The 15,833-nt window shown below is 42.3% G+C and overlaps 1 protein-coding gene across 24 annotated transcripts in view; it reads left to right on the top strand.

Moving 5' to 3' along the window:
* The first annotated feature begins 4,529 nt into the window (after positions 1-4,529).
* Positions 4,530-15,833, top strand: part of CELF1 (CUGBP Elav-like family member 1) — a 73,689-nt gene continuing 62,385 nt past the window's right edge. For 16 of the 24 annotated variants that reach the window (XM_042906799.1, XM_042906802.1, XM_042906805.1 and 13 more), the window contains exon 1: positions 6,692-6,766. In XM_042906799.1, the coding sequence (XP_042762733.1) occupies positions 6,732-6,766 (35 nt within the window). In that variant the 5' untranslated portion in view covers positions 6,692-6,731. Of the gene's footprint in view, positions 4,671-6,691; positions 6,767-14,839; positions 15,126-15,833 lie in introns of those variants that run through there. The other 8 variants (XM_042906800.1, XM_042906807.1, XM_042906794.1 and 5 more) reach the window with 4 other exon arrangements.

Genomic DNA, 15,833 nt, shown 5'->3' with positions numbered 1-15,833 from the left:
AAACCAAGAGTTGGATGCTTAACTGACTGAGCTACACCTAGGCAACCTCCATCAATCTTTTAAATTTAATTATTTAATTTATTTCCCATTCTGAGAGGAAAAAAAACCCATATTGTTTTAATTAATTAATTATTAATTAATTAATTAATATTTAGAGAGAGAGTGGAGCCCAATGCACGACTCTATCTCATAACCATAAGATCATGACCTGAGCCAAAATCAAGAGTCAGATGCTTGACCGACTAAGCCATCCAGGTGCCCCCAAAATAAATAATCATTAATTTTTTTTTTAATTTTTGAGATACAGTGGGGAGGGGCAAAGAGAGAAGGGGGCAGAGGATCCCAAGCCGGCTCTGTGCTGACACTAGGGAGCCTGATGCGGGGCTTGAACTAACAAACCGGGCGATATTATGACCTGAGCCCAAATCGGACGCTTAACAGACTGAGCCACCCAGGCGCCCCAATTTTTTAAAGTTTATTTATTTATTTTGAGAGAGAGAGCTCAAGCAGGGGAGGGGCAGAGAGAAAGAGAGAGAGAGGATCCCAAGCATGCTGTTAGCACAGAGCCCAATACCTGGCTAGAAATCACAAACCGTGAGATTATACCAGAGCTGAAATTCAGAGTCAGCAGCTGAACCAACTGAGTCACCCAGGTGCCTTTCTCCCTCCCTCCCTTCCTTCCTTCCTTCCTTCCTTCCTTCCTTCCTTCCTTCCTTCCTTCCTTTATGACAGACAGTGTGTGCGTGTGAGTGCAGGGGAGGAGCAAAGAGAGAGGGAGAGAGAGAGAATATTTTTTCTTTTTTTTTTTGCTGTCCACTGTATTTTACTTAATTTTCTTTCTTTCTTTCTTTCTTTCTTTCTTTCTTTCTTTCTTTCTTTCTTTTTAAAATTTTGTTAACATACAGTGCAGTATTGGTTTCAGGAGTAGAATTCAGTGATTCATCACTTACATACAACACCCAGTGCTCATCACAAGTGCCCTCCTTAGTACCCATTGCCCATTTAGCCCATCTTCCCCCCCACCTCCCTCTGTCAACCCAGAGTGTGTAGGAGAAACAGAATCTTAAGCAGGTTCCGAGCCCATCTTGGAGTCCCTGGGGCTTGCTCTCATGACCATGAGATTGTGACCTGAATTGAAATTGAGTCAGATGCTCCACCAATTGAGCCACCCAGATGCCTGTATGTTTCATTCATTCATTCATTCATTTTTAAACAAATGTTAATCAATTTGGAAGTCAGAACATGAAATAGGGGCTCCTGATTGACTCAGTCAGTGGAGCCTGCGAGTCTTGAACTCAGGGTTGTGAGTTTGGGCCCCTTAATGGATATAGAGATTGCTTAAAAATAAAATCTTTAAAATAGAAGTATCCTACAACCCAGCAGTTGCACTACTAGGTATTTATTCAAAGGATACAAAATGCTGACGCAAAGGGGCACACGCACCCCAATATCTATAGCAGTGCTATCAACAGTAGTCAAATTATGGAAAGAGCCCAAATGTCCATCGACAGATGAATGGATAAAGAAGACGGTGGTCTACGTATACAATGGAGTATTACTCGATGATCAAAAAGAATGAAGCCTTGCCATTTGCAACAACATGGATTGAACTAGAGGGTATTATGCTAAGCGAAACAAGTCAGTCATAGACAAATTTATGATTTCACTCACATGTGGAATTTAAGAAACACAAGAGATGAACATAGGGGAAGCGAAGGAAAAATAAGAGAAAAAACAGAGAGGGAGGCAAACTATAAGAGACTCTGAAATACAGAGAACAGACTGAGAGTTGCTGGAGGGGTGTTGGGTGAGGGGATGAGTCAATGGGTGATGGGCATTAAGGAGAGTGTTTGTTGGGATGAGCACTGGGTGTTATATGGAAGCAATGAATCACTGGGTTCTACTCCTGCAACCAATACTACACTGTATGGTAACTAACTGGAATTTAAATTAAAAAAATCAAGAAAAGAGCATATGGGACAGATATGCACTTTTGTGTTTATTGCAGCATTATTCACACTAGCCAAGATATGGAAACAAGTTAAGTGCTCATCAATAGATGAATGGATAAGGATGTGGCATAAGGAGCACCCCTCTATTTGCTAGATGGAATGATGCTGGATTTGTGAATCATTTAATAAAACTAATTAGATCTTTAAAAAAATAAAATCTTTAAATAAAATAGGAAGGTTTTCATACATGTTTGCATCTCAAGCTTTTTGTGTTTGGACTGTCCTATATTTTGTCTGTGCTGTGAAGCCCTTTTAAGTTATAAGAGCCTATGTATGGTTGTTTTTAAGTTTATTCATTTAAGTAATCTCTACCCCCAATGTTGGACTTTAACTCACAACCCTGAGATCAGGAGTCTCATGCTCTTCCAACTGAGCCATCCAGGCACCCCCTATTTGTGTTTTTCATGTAACTGTCATGCCCCCTCCCCACCCACCTACCACCTTGGGCTGATAGGATATGGCCTTCCTTGGTAACTAGATGCAAAGGTTACACCAGTACCCTGCAATGAGTAGTACTTCCTCTCTGTCAATGGGAGTAAGTCAAGATAAAATAGGGAAAAGTTTCTGGTTGCCCTTCACAAAATACCTATTGAAAAACAAAACCAAACAAGATCCTAGAGAGGTAAGAATAAGAAAATGGGTGTGATCCCTACTTTGATTTAACTCATGGGCAGGTTCCAGGTAGCTTCTGAAGCTTAAACAATTCATTCTCTTTTTTCATATCCAGCACCTAGATATGCTTATTCATGAATTAAGCAATATTTATTGATGGGGGAGGGGAATTTGGGTGTAGATGGTCAAAAGGTACAAACTTTTAGTTAGAAGATAAGTACTACTGATGTAATGTACAACCGGATGACCATAGTTAACACTGTGGTATGGTATATGGGAAAGTTGTTAAAAGAGTAGATTGTAAGAATTCTCATCACAAGGAAGAAAACTTTTTTTTTTAATCTATAGGAGATGATGGGTATTAACTAAACTTATTATGGTAATAATTTCAACATCTATGTAAGTCAAATTAAGAAAATCAATATTTATTAAGCACCATTATTCTAGGCCCTGAGGATATAAAACAGACAGAATCCCCATCTCTGTAGAATTCACCTTCTGGTTGGGGAAGACTACAAATAAAATAAGTAAAATATGAAGTATAAAATATACTATGTTAGATAGTGATTAGTGCTTTGGATAAAGACAAAGCAGAAAAGGGGGATTGGAAGGATGGGTGTATGTGGGTGTATTTTATTTTTACTGTCTTCAGTGTGTGTGTGTGTGTGTGTGTGTAATTTTTTTTTTTTTTTTTTAAGTGGGCCTCACGCCTAGTGTGGAGCCCAACACTGGGCTTGAACTCACAACCCTGAAATCAAGACCTGAGCTGACAGTTTAGCGACCAGCTTTGGCTCAGATCATGATCTCACAGTTTTGTGGGTTCCAACTGACAGTGCAGAGCCTGCTTGGGAGTCTCTTTCTCTCCCTCTCTCTGCCCTCCCTGACGCCTGCTTTCTCTCTCAAAATAAGTAAAATTAAAAAACTTAAAAAAAAAAGCTGAGATCAGGAGTTGAATGCTTAACGGACTGAGCCACCCAGGTGCCCCTGTATGTGTGTGATTTTTAAATAATTTAATTTAAATTTTTAAAGTTTATTTATTTATTTTGGGAGAGAGAGGGAGAGAGAGCGAGAGAGAGAGAGAACGAGCGCCCATGAGCAGAGGAGGGACAGAGAGGAGAGAATCTTCAGCAGGCTCCAGGCTCAGCACTACCGGGCTCCATCTCATGACTGTGAGATCATGACCTGAGCCGAAATCAACCAGGGGACGCTTAACTGACCTAGCCACCCAGGTGCCCCATGGGCAATCAGTCTCTTAATAAGGACCCTTATGAGCTTCCTGACACTGCAGGGGTTTTTGCAAAGTCGTGCGGTCACACCGCGGTTCATCCTGCTAGAAAGCACTCCTCGAACTCTGAAAGCTCGCAACACACTTACATTCCACACCTCAGCAAAGAAGGAAGGAGGCCTGGATCCTGTTGCTTCTCTGCTGGAGCAGAAGGAGGGTGTGTTATGTGTCCGACGCTGGCCAAACACCATTCCATTCACTCATTCATTCATCACCTATTTTATTATGCGCATATTCAGTGCCAAGCTGAGGTCCTCGTCCACCAGGTCATCCAGAACTCCGGTGGGCATGGTGCGCAGAGCCGAGAACTTCAGATTCTCAGGCCAGGTCTTCCCACCCTTCCCTTTGGTAGGGCTCTGAGACAAAGAGAAGCGTCCCGGCAGATCGCCGGGCTGAGGGTTCCGCCCGCAGCCCGGGGGGCTTCGGCGCGCCTGCTTCTCCACTCCCCAGCCCGAGGGGGCGCTGCAGCGCCACTAGCTCTGCCAGCCCTTGCGCCGCGCTCCGCTCGGATCTGCTCTGCGGGCGGCACCGCGGTGGTACGTTCCCTCTCACTGCCCTCCCCCTCCTCCTCTGCCCTCCCCGCCGGTGGTAGGTGCCGGAAGTGCCGCCATTTTGGGGTGTTCTGCTCTGGCGGCAGCGGCAGCGGCGGCGGGACGCGGAGGCTCCCCTGGGACTCGGCCTCAGCAGCGAGGCGGCGGCGGCGGCGGCTGCGGAGGCGCAGGCAGCAGCTGAGGCAGCGGCGGGCTCAGGTGCAGCCGCTGGTGAGTGCGGCCGCCGCGGGTTAACGGGCCGCGAGTGGGAGGGAGGGAGGGAAAAGAGGCAGGAGGGAGGCGCCGCGGGGCGGGTCCGGTCCTGGCGGCCGCGGGTCACAGGGCCCTTCGGGCGCGGCCGCTCTGGTTCCCCGCGCCTTAGGGCAGGTCGGCGATTTCTTCCCGCGTGTCGGGGTCCTCCGCTCCCCGGGTCCGGCCGCGCTTGTCCGGCGCGTGCCCCCGCGCCCAGGGAGACCCGCCCTCCTCGTGGCCTTGTCTCCTCTCCCCCGCGCCCTTTGCCTTCACCCTTCGGGCCCCGAGGGCTTCGTCCCCCGCCCAGGGATAGCTCCGTCCTCTTTTTTCCGGCCGCCGAGCCAGAGCCAGGCTGTCTGCCCGGGACACCCCTTCCCTGCTCCTGTCGCCCCACGTGTTTTTGGTGCCCACCCCTGGAGAGGGCCAGGACCCCTGCCTTTGGGGAGGCAGCCTGTTCTCCTTAAGAGCTTCGAGAGCCCCCCGTTCCCCGCCCCAGATCCGCTAGGGCCTTGGCTCGCCCTCCCCCCACATCAGGTGCTCACCCAGTCGTGGCCTAGTAGCTGGGCTGGAATCTCGCACCCGGGAGCGCGGAGAGCACATTGAAGAGCTTTTTTCCCCGGGGAGCTGGCTTTGGATTTAGAGCCGGTGGTGGTATCTTGGTCGCGATCTTCGGGGCAGGATGTTGTTTTAATTTTTAAGACTATATAGCACAGGCTCTAAGGAGCTTCTTGTTGGTTCAGGTTCATCCTTCTAGGTGAGGGGAAGGTGGTGAGATTTTGGTTGGAGCCTGTTTCAGCAAAATGGAATCTTTTTCTCTCCAGCAGAGTTTTAATGCTGTACTTTTATTACTCTCGAGTAAAAGGGCTGTGTAACAATTCTAAATAGCGGCAGTGTTTTATAATGTCTGCAGTGTAAGAGGTTACATGCTCAGCGAATCCTTTACAGGAACTTCATCTTTTAAAGGTCTTTGAGCTGTCTTTGATTCTCTGTAGATTGGAGAGACTTTAAATGCATTCTTTCACCTTTTCCACAAGTGTTGGGTCGGCTCTTTTCCTCAAGTGTGGTGTCTCTGAGAGTGCCCTGCAAGTTCAGTTTCTCCTTAACATGCTTGGTGAGGAAGAAGGAGTCTCCACTTGGAAGCACCCAGGGTTCTTTCTCCTTTAATATTAATGAGTCTCCTCGGAAAATCATGAAGTTACCATAGCATGCATAAAGTATTGCCAGAGCCCCCCACTCCCCATTGCAGTTTTTATATTGTCCTAGCTTTACTTCCAGTATGTGGTGTCTGGTCGTGAAATAGCCAAGATTGAAGCATTGCTGTTAGTAAAGCAAAGCTGGAGCTTTCAGCTGTTGCTTTAACCAGGAAGTTTGTGGTTCCCCCAGTGGCTTATTTCCTCTTCACTGTCCACCACCTGTTTCCATGAAGAATGGCTCCTGGCCCAGAGCATAGGTCTCAACTTGTCTCCAATCATTCATTCTTGTCCATGGGGTTTTCTGGTTCAAAGATGGTATCTCGACTTAAAATCTATTAGCATGTGGGGTTGTTAGAGAATAAAATGTCTTTTCCAACTCTTTGGCTTTTCAGATGAGGAGACTGAGGCCACCAAAGGTTAAGTGACTTGGCCAAAGTTACATAGTGAGTCTTCTTAAAATAGTCTGAACATAGGTTAAAAGCAACAACAACAATATCATGAGCAATAATGCACATTGCCCTTTAAGATGTGCCAGAATGGGAAGGCCCCTGAGCTGGAAGTTAAAAGGCCTGGGAAACCTTACTTTTGTTAGTTGCTAGCTTGTACAATCTTTAACAAGTCCCTTAACTGTCCTGAGCCTCAGTTTATTCTCATCTGCAAAAGGGAGAAAATCGTGTCTGTCTCCTAGGGTGCTAACTCAGCGTCAGTGCAGTAACGTGTGAAGGCGCCTGTGGTGTAAGAGACGGTGAGATTTTGAGCTAGAATGTTTATTTTTCTAAAGATTTCCACTTAATTTTTTTATTACAGAAGCTACAGATTCATTATAAAAAATACAGAAAAGCAAGAAATGAAGAAACTCACCCTTAGTCCCATCACTCAGAGGTGATTGTTAGTCCTTGGTCTTTATCTTTTTTATGTACTACAGAACTGTTTATTATTTTACCAGAATAAGTTTATCCTGCTCACAGTTTTGTGATGTGTTTTTAAGATTTAATAATATATGATAGTTACGGTTAATAAACACCTTTTAAATGGTGCTGTGAATTTAATAGCTCCAGCACATGTGAGGCCAGTGGATACCCAGCACAGGCACAGAAGAGTTGCTTTTTTAAACATATGCTGGGCTGGAAGAAGAGAAGAAAAGGAAGCGCAGAGACCTAACATCTATTGTATGGCTACTGTGTAAAATAAATAGTTTTTTGTTTTTTTTTTAAGTTTATTTATTTTGAGAGAGAGGTGTGCATGCATGAGCTGGGGAGGAGCAGAGAGAGAGAGAGAGAGAGAGAGAGAGAGAGAGAGAGAGAATCTTAAGCAGGCTCTGTGCTGTCAGTGCTGAGCCCCAACACAGGGCTCCACCTCTGTCTCACCAATCGTGAGATCATGATCTGAGCTGAAATCAAGTTGGATGTTTAACCAAACTGAGCCACCCAGGCACCCACCCCCATTTATTTTTTTTAAAGTTTATTTACTTACTTGTTTTGAGAGAGAGTGAGACAAGGGCAGAGAGAGAATCCCAAGCACGTTCCGTCAGCACTGTCAGTGCAAAGGCCTGCACGGAGCTTGAACCCACAAACCATGAGATCATGGCCTGAGCTGGAGTTGGACATTTAACTGACTGAGCTATCCAGGTGCTCCCCAATTTTTTTTTTTTTTTTAAATAAAGATTTGTTCTCTGCTGCTAAATGTCAAGGCGAATCCTGAATTCTGTCCTCCTTTGTGTGACTATCACTGCAACTTCTTTAACTTAATTTTCCTGTGAGGCTGGAGCTAATAACGAAGATGGGGGAGGTTAGAAGGTGATGGTGGCGTGTGCCTTGTAAAGGGAGAGAAGACCTGTCACTTGGAGGCCCCATTGAATGAGTTGGAGGAAGTCAGAGCGTAGTCTCCTCTCTGCTGAAGGCTCAGGGTACTTCCAACAAATTGCTGTTTTTAAACCATGGAATGATACGATTTGAGTGAGCTATTTCCTAAGCTTTTTCTTCTTTTTTTTTTCTTAATTTTTTTTTTTTTTTGAACGTTTATTCATTTTTGAGAGATAGCATGAGCGGGAAGGGTCAGAGACGGGGGGGTGGTGGGGAGACACAGAATCTGAAACAGGCTCCAGGCTCTGAGCTATCAGCACAGAGCCCGATGTGGGGCTTGAACTCACGAACTGCAAGATCATGACCTGAGCTGAAGTCGGACGCTCAACTGACTGAGCCACCCAGGCACCCCGTCAGCTTTTTCTTTTTAAACAGCTTTATTGAGATACAATTCACATACCATACAATTCAGTGGTTTCGGTCTATTACGTTATTTTTAAAAATTGTGGTAAGATAAATATAACAAAAATTTGCCATTTTAACGTATTAGCATTTTTTTAATGTTAAAAAAAAACCCCACACAAAATTTACTATTTTAACTATATTTGAATGTGTAGTTCTGTGGCATGAAGTGCATTCCCATTGATGGGAAATATATCTCCAGAACTTTTTCATCTTGGATATCTGAAACTTTATACCCATTAAAATCAACTCTTCTTTTCTTCCTCCCCTCAGCCTCTGGTAACCACCAATCTATTTTCTGCTTTTGGATACGTCATATAAGTGAAGTGTATTTTCTGCTTTTGGATACCTCATATAAGTGAAGTGACTGGCTTATTGCACTTACCATAATATCTTTAAGGTTCATCCATGTTGTAGCATGTGACAGGATTTCCTTCCTTTTAAATGCTAAGTAATACTGGGGCACCTGGCTGGCTGGCTCATTTGGTGGAACATGTGACTCTTGATCTTGGCCATGGGTTTGAGCCCCATATTGAGTATAGAGATTACTTTGAAAAAAAGGCTGCTTAATACTCTGTTTTATGTATATACCCCATTTTGTTTATTCATCTGTTGATGGACATGAGTTTCCCACCTTTTGGCCATTGTAACTAGTGTTGCTATGAACATGGGCATGCACATATCTCTTTGAGACCCTTCTTTAAATTCTTGTAATTACCAAGATAATAGCCAGAATTGGGATTGCTGGATCATATTGTGGTTCTATTTTCAATTTTTTGAGGAACTTCCATACTGTTTGCCATAGTGATTGTACTATTTTACAGTCCTACCAACAGTGCACAAGCGTTCTAGTATCTCCACATCCTTGCTAACATTTGTTGTTGTTTGTGTGTGTGTTTAAATAGTAGCCATCCTAATGGAGTGTAAGCTGATTTTTTTTTTTAAATTGAAGTGTAGTTGATGTACAATATTATTTTAGTTTCCCATGTACAATATGGTGATTGGACATTTATATACATTATTTCATTGTGGTTTTGATTTGCATTTCTCTGATTAATGATGTTAATTGAACACCTTTTCATATGCTTGTTGGCCATTTGTATATCATCTTTGCAGAAATGTCTATCCAAGTCCTTTGCTCATGTTTTAAATCAGTTAACATGATTTTTTTTTGTTGTTGAGCTGTCGTTGTTTGTATATTGTGAATATTGATCCTTTATCTGATAGATGATTTGCAAACACTTTTGCCCATGTCTTTTCACTGTTGATTTTGTCTTTTGTCTGTTTTTCGCTTTTGTTGCTTATGCTTTTGGTGTCTTATCCAAGAACACTGCCAAGTCTAATGCCATGAAGTTTTCCCCTATTTTTTCTTCTAGGAGTTTTATAGTTTTAGGTTGTTACAGTTTTAGGTTTTATTTTTTTTTTAATTTTTTTTTTTTTAATGTTTATTCATTTTTGAGAGACAGAGAGAGACAGAGCATGAGCGGGGAAGGGGCAGAGAGAGAGAGAGAGAGACGCAGAATCGGAAACAGGCTCCAGGCTCTGAGCTGTCAGCTCAGAGCCCGACGCGGGGCTCGAACTCACGAACCGTGAGATCATGACCTGAGCCGAAGTCGGGCACTCAACCGACTGAGCCACCCAGGCGCCCCTACAGTTTTAGGTTTTAGATTTAGGTCATTTTAACTTTTTTTTATGAGTACAGTTTAGTGGCATTGAGTACATTCACAATGTTACTCAGTCATCACCACTATTTCTAAAATGTTTTCTTTATCCCAAATAAAAATTCCGTAACCATTAAGCAATAATTCCCCATTCCCTTTTCCTCCTAGCCACTGGTAACCTCTAGTCTGCCTTCTGTCTCTATGAATTTGCCTATTTTAGGTACTTTGCATAACTGGAATCATAGAATATTTGCCCTTTAGTGTCTGGTTTATTTCAGTTAGCATGATATTTTCAAGGTTTATCCATGTTGCAGCATGTATCAGGTTGTCATTCTTTTTTGAGGTCAGGGATGTTTTTTCATCTTGATATTTCACCCTCTTTTGAAGCTCCATAAAGGCTATTGAATTGATTAGAATTCATGCTCTTCATGTGGGTTGCAGTCACAGGGGATGTCCACTGACAAGCACAAATTTCTTGAAAATTCAAACATATGATTGTGCATAAAAGTGCATAATGGTAACCCAAACCATAGTAAATAGCATCATTTATAATTTCTTGTCTAATTATAATTTCTGATCTTTGAATGTACACTGTTTTTGGAATATTCTGTTTTGTACAGAAAAAGTGTCACATGAAGGGAACAAGAATAAAGAATAGGCAGATTTTTGCCTTTGCTTTATAAGTATGTAGTGATTTTGTTAGAGGTGTGGATTGATCTCCAGGTATTCTGTATTGTATAGAGAAGTTTTTTTTTTTTATAAGTATGGTATTTAATGGCCTAGTTAGAAAAAATAACACTTTTGGGGAAAGAGCATTTTGAAGTTAATCATAGACTTTCTGGTTTGTTTCAGTACAAACAAAGCTATTCAGGATATTCTCATGTATGAAAGACTTTCTTTTCTCTCTTTTTTTTTTAATTAAAAACAATTTTTTAAAATTTATTTTTGAGAGTGAGGGAGAGGGAGGGACAGAGAGACGGAGACACAGAATCTGAAGCAGGCTCCAGGCTCTGAACTGTCAGCACAGAGCCCGATACGGCGCTCGAACTTAAAAACCACGAAATCATGACCTGAGCTGAAGTTGGATGGTTAACCGACTGAGCCACCAGATATCCCTAAAATAATTTAAGTTTATTTTGAAAGGAGGAGGAGGGGCAGAGGGAGAAGGAGAGAAAAAGAGAGAGGGAGAGAGAATGAATCTGAAGCATGTTTCATACTGTCAGCACAGAGTCCACCCAGCAGGGGGCTTGAACCCACAAACTGAGATCATGACCTCAGCTGAAACCAAGATTTGGATGCTCCACTGACTGAGGCATAGCCACCCAGGTGCCCCAGGCTTTCTTCTTAAGATGAACTTGTACTTCTGTCTGTCTCTCTCTCCAAAAATAAATAAACGTTAAAAAAATTTTTTAAGGGGCGCCTGGGTGGTGCAGTCGGTTAAGCGTCCGACTTCAGCCAGGTCACGATCTCGCGGTCCGTGAGTTCGAGCCCCGCGTCAGGCTCTGGGCTGATGGCTCGGAGCCTGGAGCCTGTTTCCGATTCTGTGTCTCCCTCTCTCTCTGCCCCTCCTCCGTTCATGCTCTGTCTCTCTCTGTCCCAAAAAAAAAAAAAAAAAAAAAACAACGTTGAAAAAAAAAATTAAAAAAAAAAATTTTTAAAAAAGGCGCCTGGTGGCTCAGTTGGTTAAGTGTCCGACTTTGGCTCAGGTCATGATCTCACGTTTCCTGGGTTCGAGCCCCGTGTGGGGCTCTGTGTGACAGCCCAGAGCATGGAACCTGCTTCAGATTCTGTGTCTCCCTGTCTTTCTGCCCCTTCCCCTGCTCATGCTCTTTCTCTCCAAAAATAAGTAAACATTTAAAAAAAAAAAAAAAAAAAGATGAACTTCTGCTTGCTTTTTGTGGAGGTTCGTAACTAATTTTGATCTGCTTGCCTACTTTTCTTCTCTTTGCTTTTTGGACCTAGCCTCCCACTGCATTTTTCTCCTCTCTGGTAATAACGGGGATTTAAGGGGCGCCTGGGTGGCTCAGTCGGTTAAGCGGCCAACTTCGGCTCAGGTCATGATCTCGCGGTTCGTGAGTTCGAGCCCCGCATCGGGCTCTGTGCTGACAGCTCAGAGCCTGGAGCCTGTTTCAGATTCTGTGTCTCCCTCTCTCTGACCCTCCGCCATTCATGCTCTGTCTCTCTCTGTCTCAAAAATAAATAAACGTTAAAAAAAAAAATTAAAAAAAACAAATAACGGGGATTTAATATTAGTCCTTGAAGTATGGGATGAACTGGAAGTTTTTTTCAGTAAACTGTTCTCCTAAAGAGATATTACGGTCTTTATAGTACTTAACACGTGGGACTTTAGTGTCAGGGAAGACATTCATACTTTTTCTTCAAACAACATGAAACCATTCTTTCGTTAAAACTATTTCTTGATTCTTGGTTATTTTTAGTAAAAAAAAAACTTTATATGAATGAAAGTTTAATAAATGAAGGTTTAAGTGTTTCAGAAATATGCTTTGAACCAGAAATTAAATTCAATGTAGTGTTTCTGAATGGGACTTCTAACAGCCCAAGGTTGCTTGGTGTTAATATAGTCCTGCATTTACCTGCACATTCCTTCATAGAGGTGCTATGGCATGCTGAAATGGTCAAAGAGCAAGTAAAATAGAAACAAGAAATTTGTTAAAACCTGGAGAATTACTCTTCCCATAATTGAGAGTTGATTCTTTGATTTTCTGGTTTTTAAAATGAAAACTTGTGGCTTGAAAGAATGATGTGATTTGAATCGGATTTATAAGCATAGCCTGGGAGGGATAGGTGTGGCTGCTCCAGTCAATGAGTTTAAAAATTGGTACCATAACTGTCACCTTTAACATTTCTGGTCCTGTTTTCATTTATTTATTTAAAAAAATTTTTTTAATGTTTATTTTTGAGAGAGAGACAGAGTGCAAGTGGGGCAGGGGTAGAGAGGGAGGGAGACACAGAATTCAAAGCAGGCTCCAGGCTCTGAGCTATCATCACAGAGCTCAATGTGGGGCTCAAATTCATGGACCGCCAAGATCATGACCTGAGCCGAAGTCAGACACTTGACCGACTGAACCACCCAGGTGCCCCCAAATTTATTTTTCATTAAAACATGTTTATTTTGAGAGGGAGTACATGTGTGTGCGTGGTGGGAGAGGGGCAGAGAGAGAGGGGAGAGAATCCCAAGCAGGCTCTGCACTGTCAGTGCAGAGTCTGACGTTGGGCTCTATCCCACAAACTGAGATCATGACCTCAGCCAAAATCAAGAGTCAGATGCGTAACCGACTAAGCCACCCAGTTGCCCCTGTTTTCCCGTCTTTAAAATGGAGACTGATACCACCTTGGAATGGTAATGTAAGAATTGAGGTTATTAATGCTAGGCATTGAGCAGTGCCTGGTAAAGTGTTGATAACGTTACTTCTTTTTTTCATCTGTAAAAATGGGCGTATACTTATCTTATGAGTTGGTAACCCAGTTTAGCCAAATCATCACAGTTAAAATGCCTGGCAGTGCCATACATAAACAAGCATTAAGTAAGTTCGTGTTCATTTTGTTTCTCCTTTTGCGTTTATTTGTTTCACATTTTCCTTTGTCTGTAGTGACTTAAGGGATAAGATTGTTTCCTTAAGTCCCAATTTGTGCATCTGAAATGTTTTGCTACACAGGGCATCCTTACCCATAGAACCTTTTAGCTCATTGTTCCCTGTGGAATACTTGGGTAATGTGGTTTCCTAGATTCATCTTCACTGTCTGTATTTCATATGAGAGTCTGTTGATAGGAGTCTTCTATGTTCATAGAAAACTGAAAAATACAAATGAGTTTATTACTGGATTTGTAATAGGATCACCTGGGTCTCTTTCTAATTAGGTAACTGGTTTTAGGTATGGAGGGAGAGAGAACAGGCTCTGATTCTTAGAGTTGTAATGTAGATGAAAGAGTTAATCATAATCAGGTTAGCTGTTTGCTTTGTGAACTGTGTTGTAGCAAGAATCCTTATCTGAGCTTTGTAATTTGCTAAAGACAGTTTTCTGTGAGGAGTTCTTTGTAATTGTAACTTTGTCCTTGTCATGAAATTGGCTGTTCAAATGTCCTTAAATAGAGGTTTCCTTGTAGAATTAATCAGCAGAACTGTTCTATAGTTGTTTTTTTGTTTATTTTTTTAATGTTTTTTTTTGAGAGAGAGAGAGAGAGTGCGAGCGAGGGGCAGAGAGAGAGGGAGACGAGAGTCTGAAGCAGGCTTCAGGCTCTGAGCTGTCAGCACAAAGCCTGATGCAGGGCTCAAACTCACAAATCACGAGATATGACCTGATCTGAAGTTGGATGCTTAACCCACTGAGCCACCCAGGCACCACCCCTCTATAGTTATTTTTTAATCTCTATGTTATGGAGGTAATGAGCATATCTCTGTTTATTTAAATTTCTTCGAATTCCAGAACTGTAACATTTTTCAAGAATGTTTTATATCCGTCTTAAAATTCATGTTGACTTAACATATTTTTTTCTGCTAAGGAACTCTTTAATTCTTCTAAAAATTTTATCTCATAGGCCAGAGGGATAAACATCAAAATTTAGGCATTGAGACATGGGTGTGTTTTTTTCCTTCATACTTACTGTCGTTTAAAACAAAAAATTTTAAAGTAAGATCTGTGCCTGATGTGGGGGCTTGAACTCCCAACCACAAGATCAAGAGTCACATGCTCCACCAACTGAGCCATCCAGGTGCCTGCGATTTTTTTTTTTAACGTTTATTTTATTTTTATTTTTTTTAGTTTTGAGAGACAGAATGAGCAGGGGAGGAGTAGAGAGAGAGAGAGAGAGAGAGAGAGACAGAATCTGAAGCAGGCTCCAGGGTCTGACCTGTCAGCACAGAGCCTCTTGCGGGGCTTGAACTTACAAACCGGAAGATCATGACCTGAGCCCAAGTCAGACACTTAACCGACTGAGCCACCCAAGCACCCCTGCCCCTGATTGTTTTTAAGATTTTTATACAGAGAACATGAATTTTATAAATATGAAAAGTACTTAAAATTGGACTTTTTTTTTTTCCCCTGAAGGGATGAGAAAGCCTAGTTAGGGGAGACTGTGTGAGAGTACTGTGTATTGGCATTTCAAGCATCTAAGATGTTAGAAAGCATTTTAGCTCTTAGAGCTTTGTGAAATTCTAACGTGACCCTCTATCAGCTGACCTTCTCCCCATTTCGCAGGAAGTAGACTCATTTTCAGAACCGCTTTTGGATTGTAACATTTTGATTTCTCTTTTTCTCCACTTAGAAAGTAATGGCAAGCAAGTATAAAGAAAAATGGTGAGTTCCAGTTTAGAGACTGCAGTGAGGTCTGATGGATCGATCTCACTTAATTTTAATATGCCACTTTTGGGGTATGTTCATAGGTGCAGAGTGTGGCTTTAGAAGGAACTGTTAACTAACTTTCTGACCTCCATGGACTGCCAAGTGTTTAAACAGCTATGTTCAGCTTTGACAAAATGGAGTTGAATATCACTTTTTTTCCCTATGTTGAAACTCCACTGAAACTTTATTTTCGAGTTGGGAAATGTCTTTAGTTTGGGGATTATACAAAATGCAATTTTTTGGTTTCAAAGCTGTTTAATTTTATAGTGTCATACTTTTAATTTTGGAAGGTCAGTAGTTTCCATTTACATAACCTTGCTACTCTTCAGCAAAAGAATCATTAACTTAGAAACTGTCACCACTTTCTCATTGTTCTTTTACCTTTTTTGTTTCCTGTGAGATTGAAGCAAGCTCTTGCAGAGACTGGGAATGTGATATTTTGGTGATAATGTGGGGTAACTAAGAGTCTACAATGAGTAGACCCTTTTTTAACCCAAAATTATGTGGACATCTGTTAAGTTTTTGCTGGTTTCTGTTTTGCACAGATCATTTACTGCAGGCTTTTCCCAGTTTCTTTGTGCTTGTAGCTTTTGTGTGTGGAAAACATGCCTCTTTTCTGCTCTAATTCCCTCCCCCCCCCCCCCCCCCCCCCCCCCCCCCATC

The sequence above is a fragment of the Panthera leo genome, chromosome D1 (genome assembly GCF_018350215.1).
Source record: "Panthera leo isolate Ple1 chromosome D1, P.leo_Ple1_pat1.1, whole genome shotgun sequence".
NCBI classification, from domain to species: domain Eukaryota; kingdom Metazoa; phylum Chordata; class Mammalia; order Carnivora; family Felidae; genus Panthera; species Panthera leo.
This window is presented reverse-complemented; position numbering and strand designations above follow the sequence as displayed.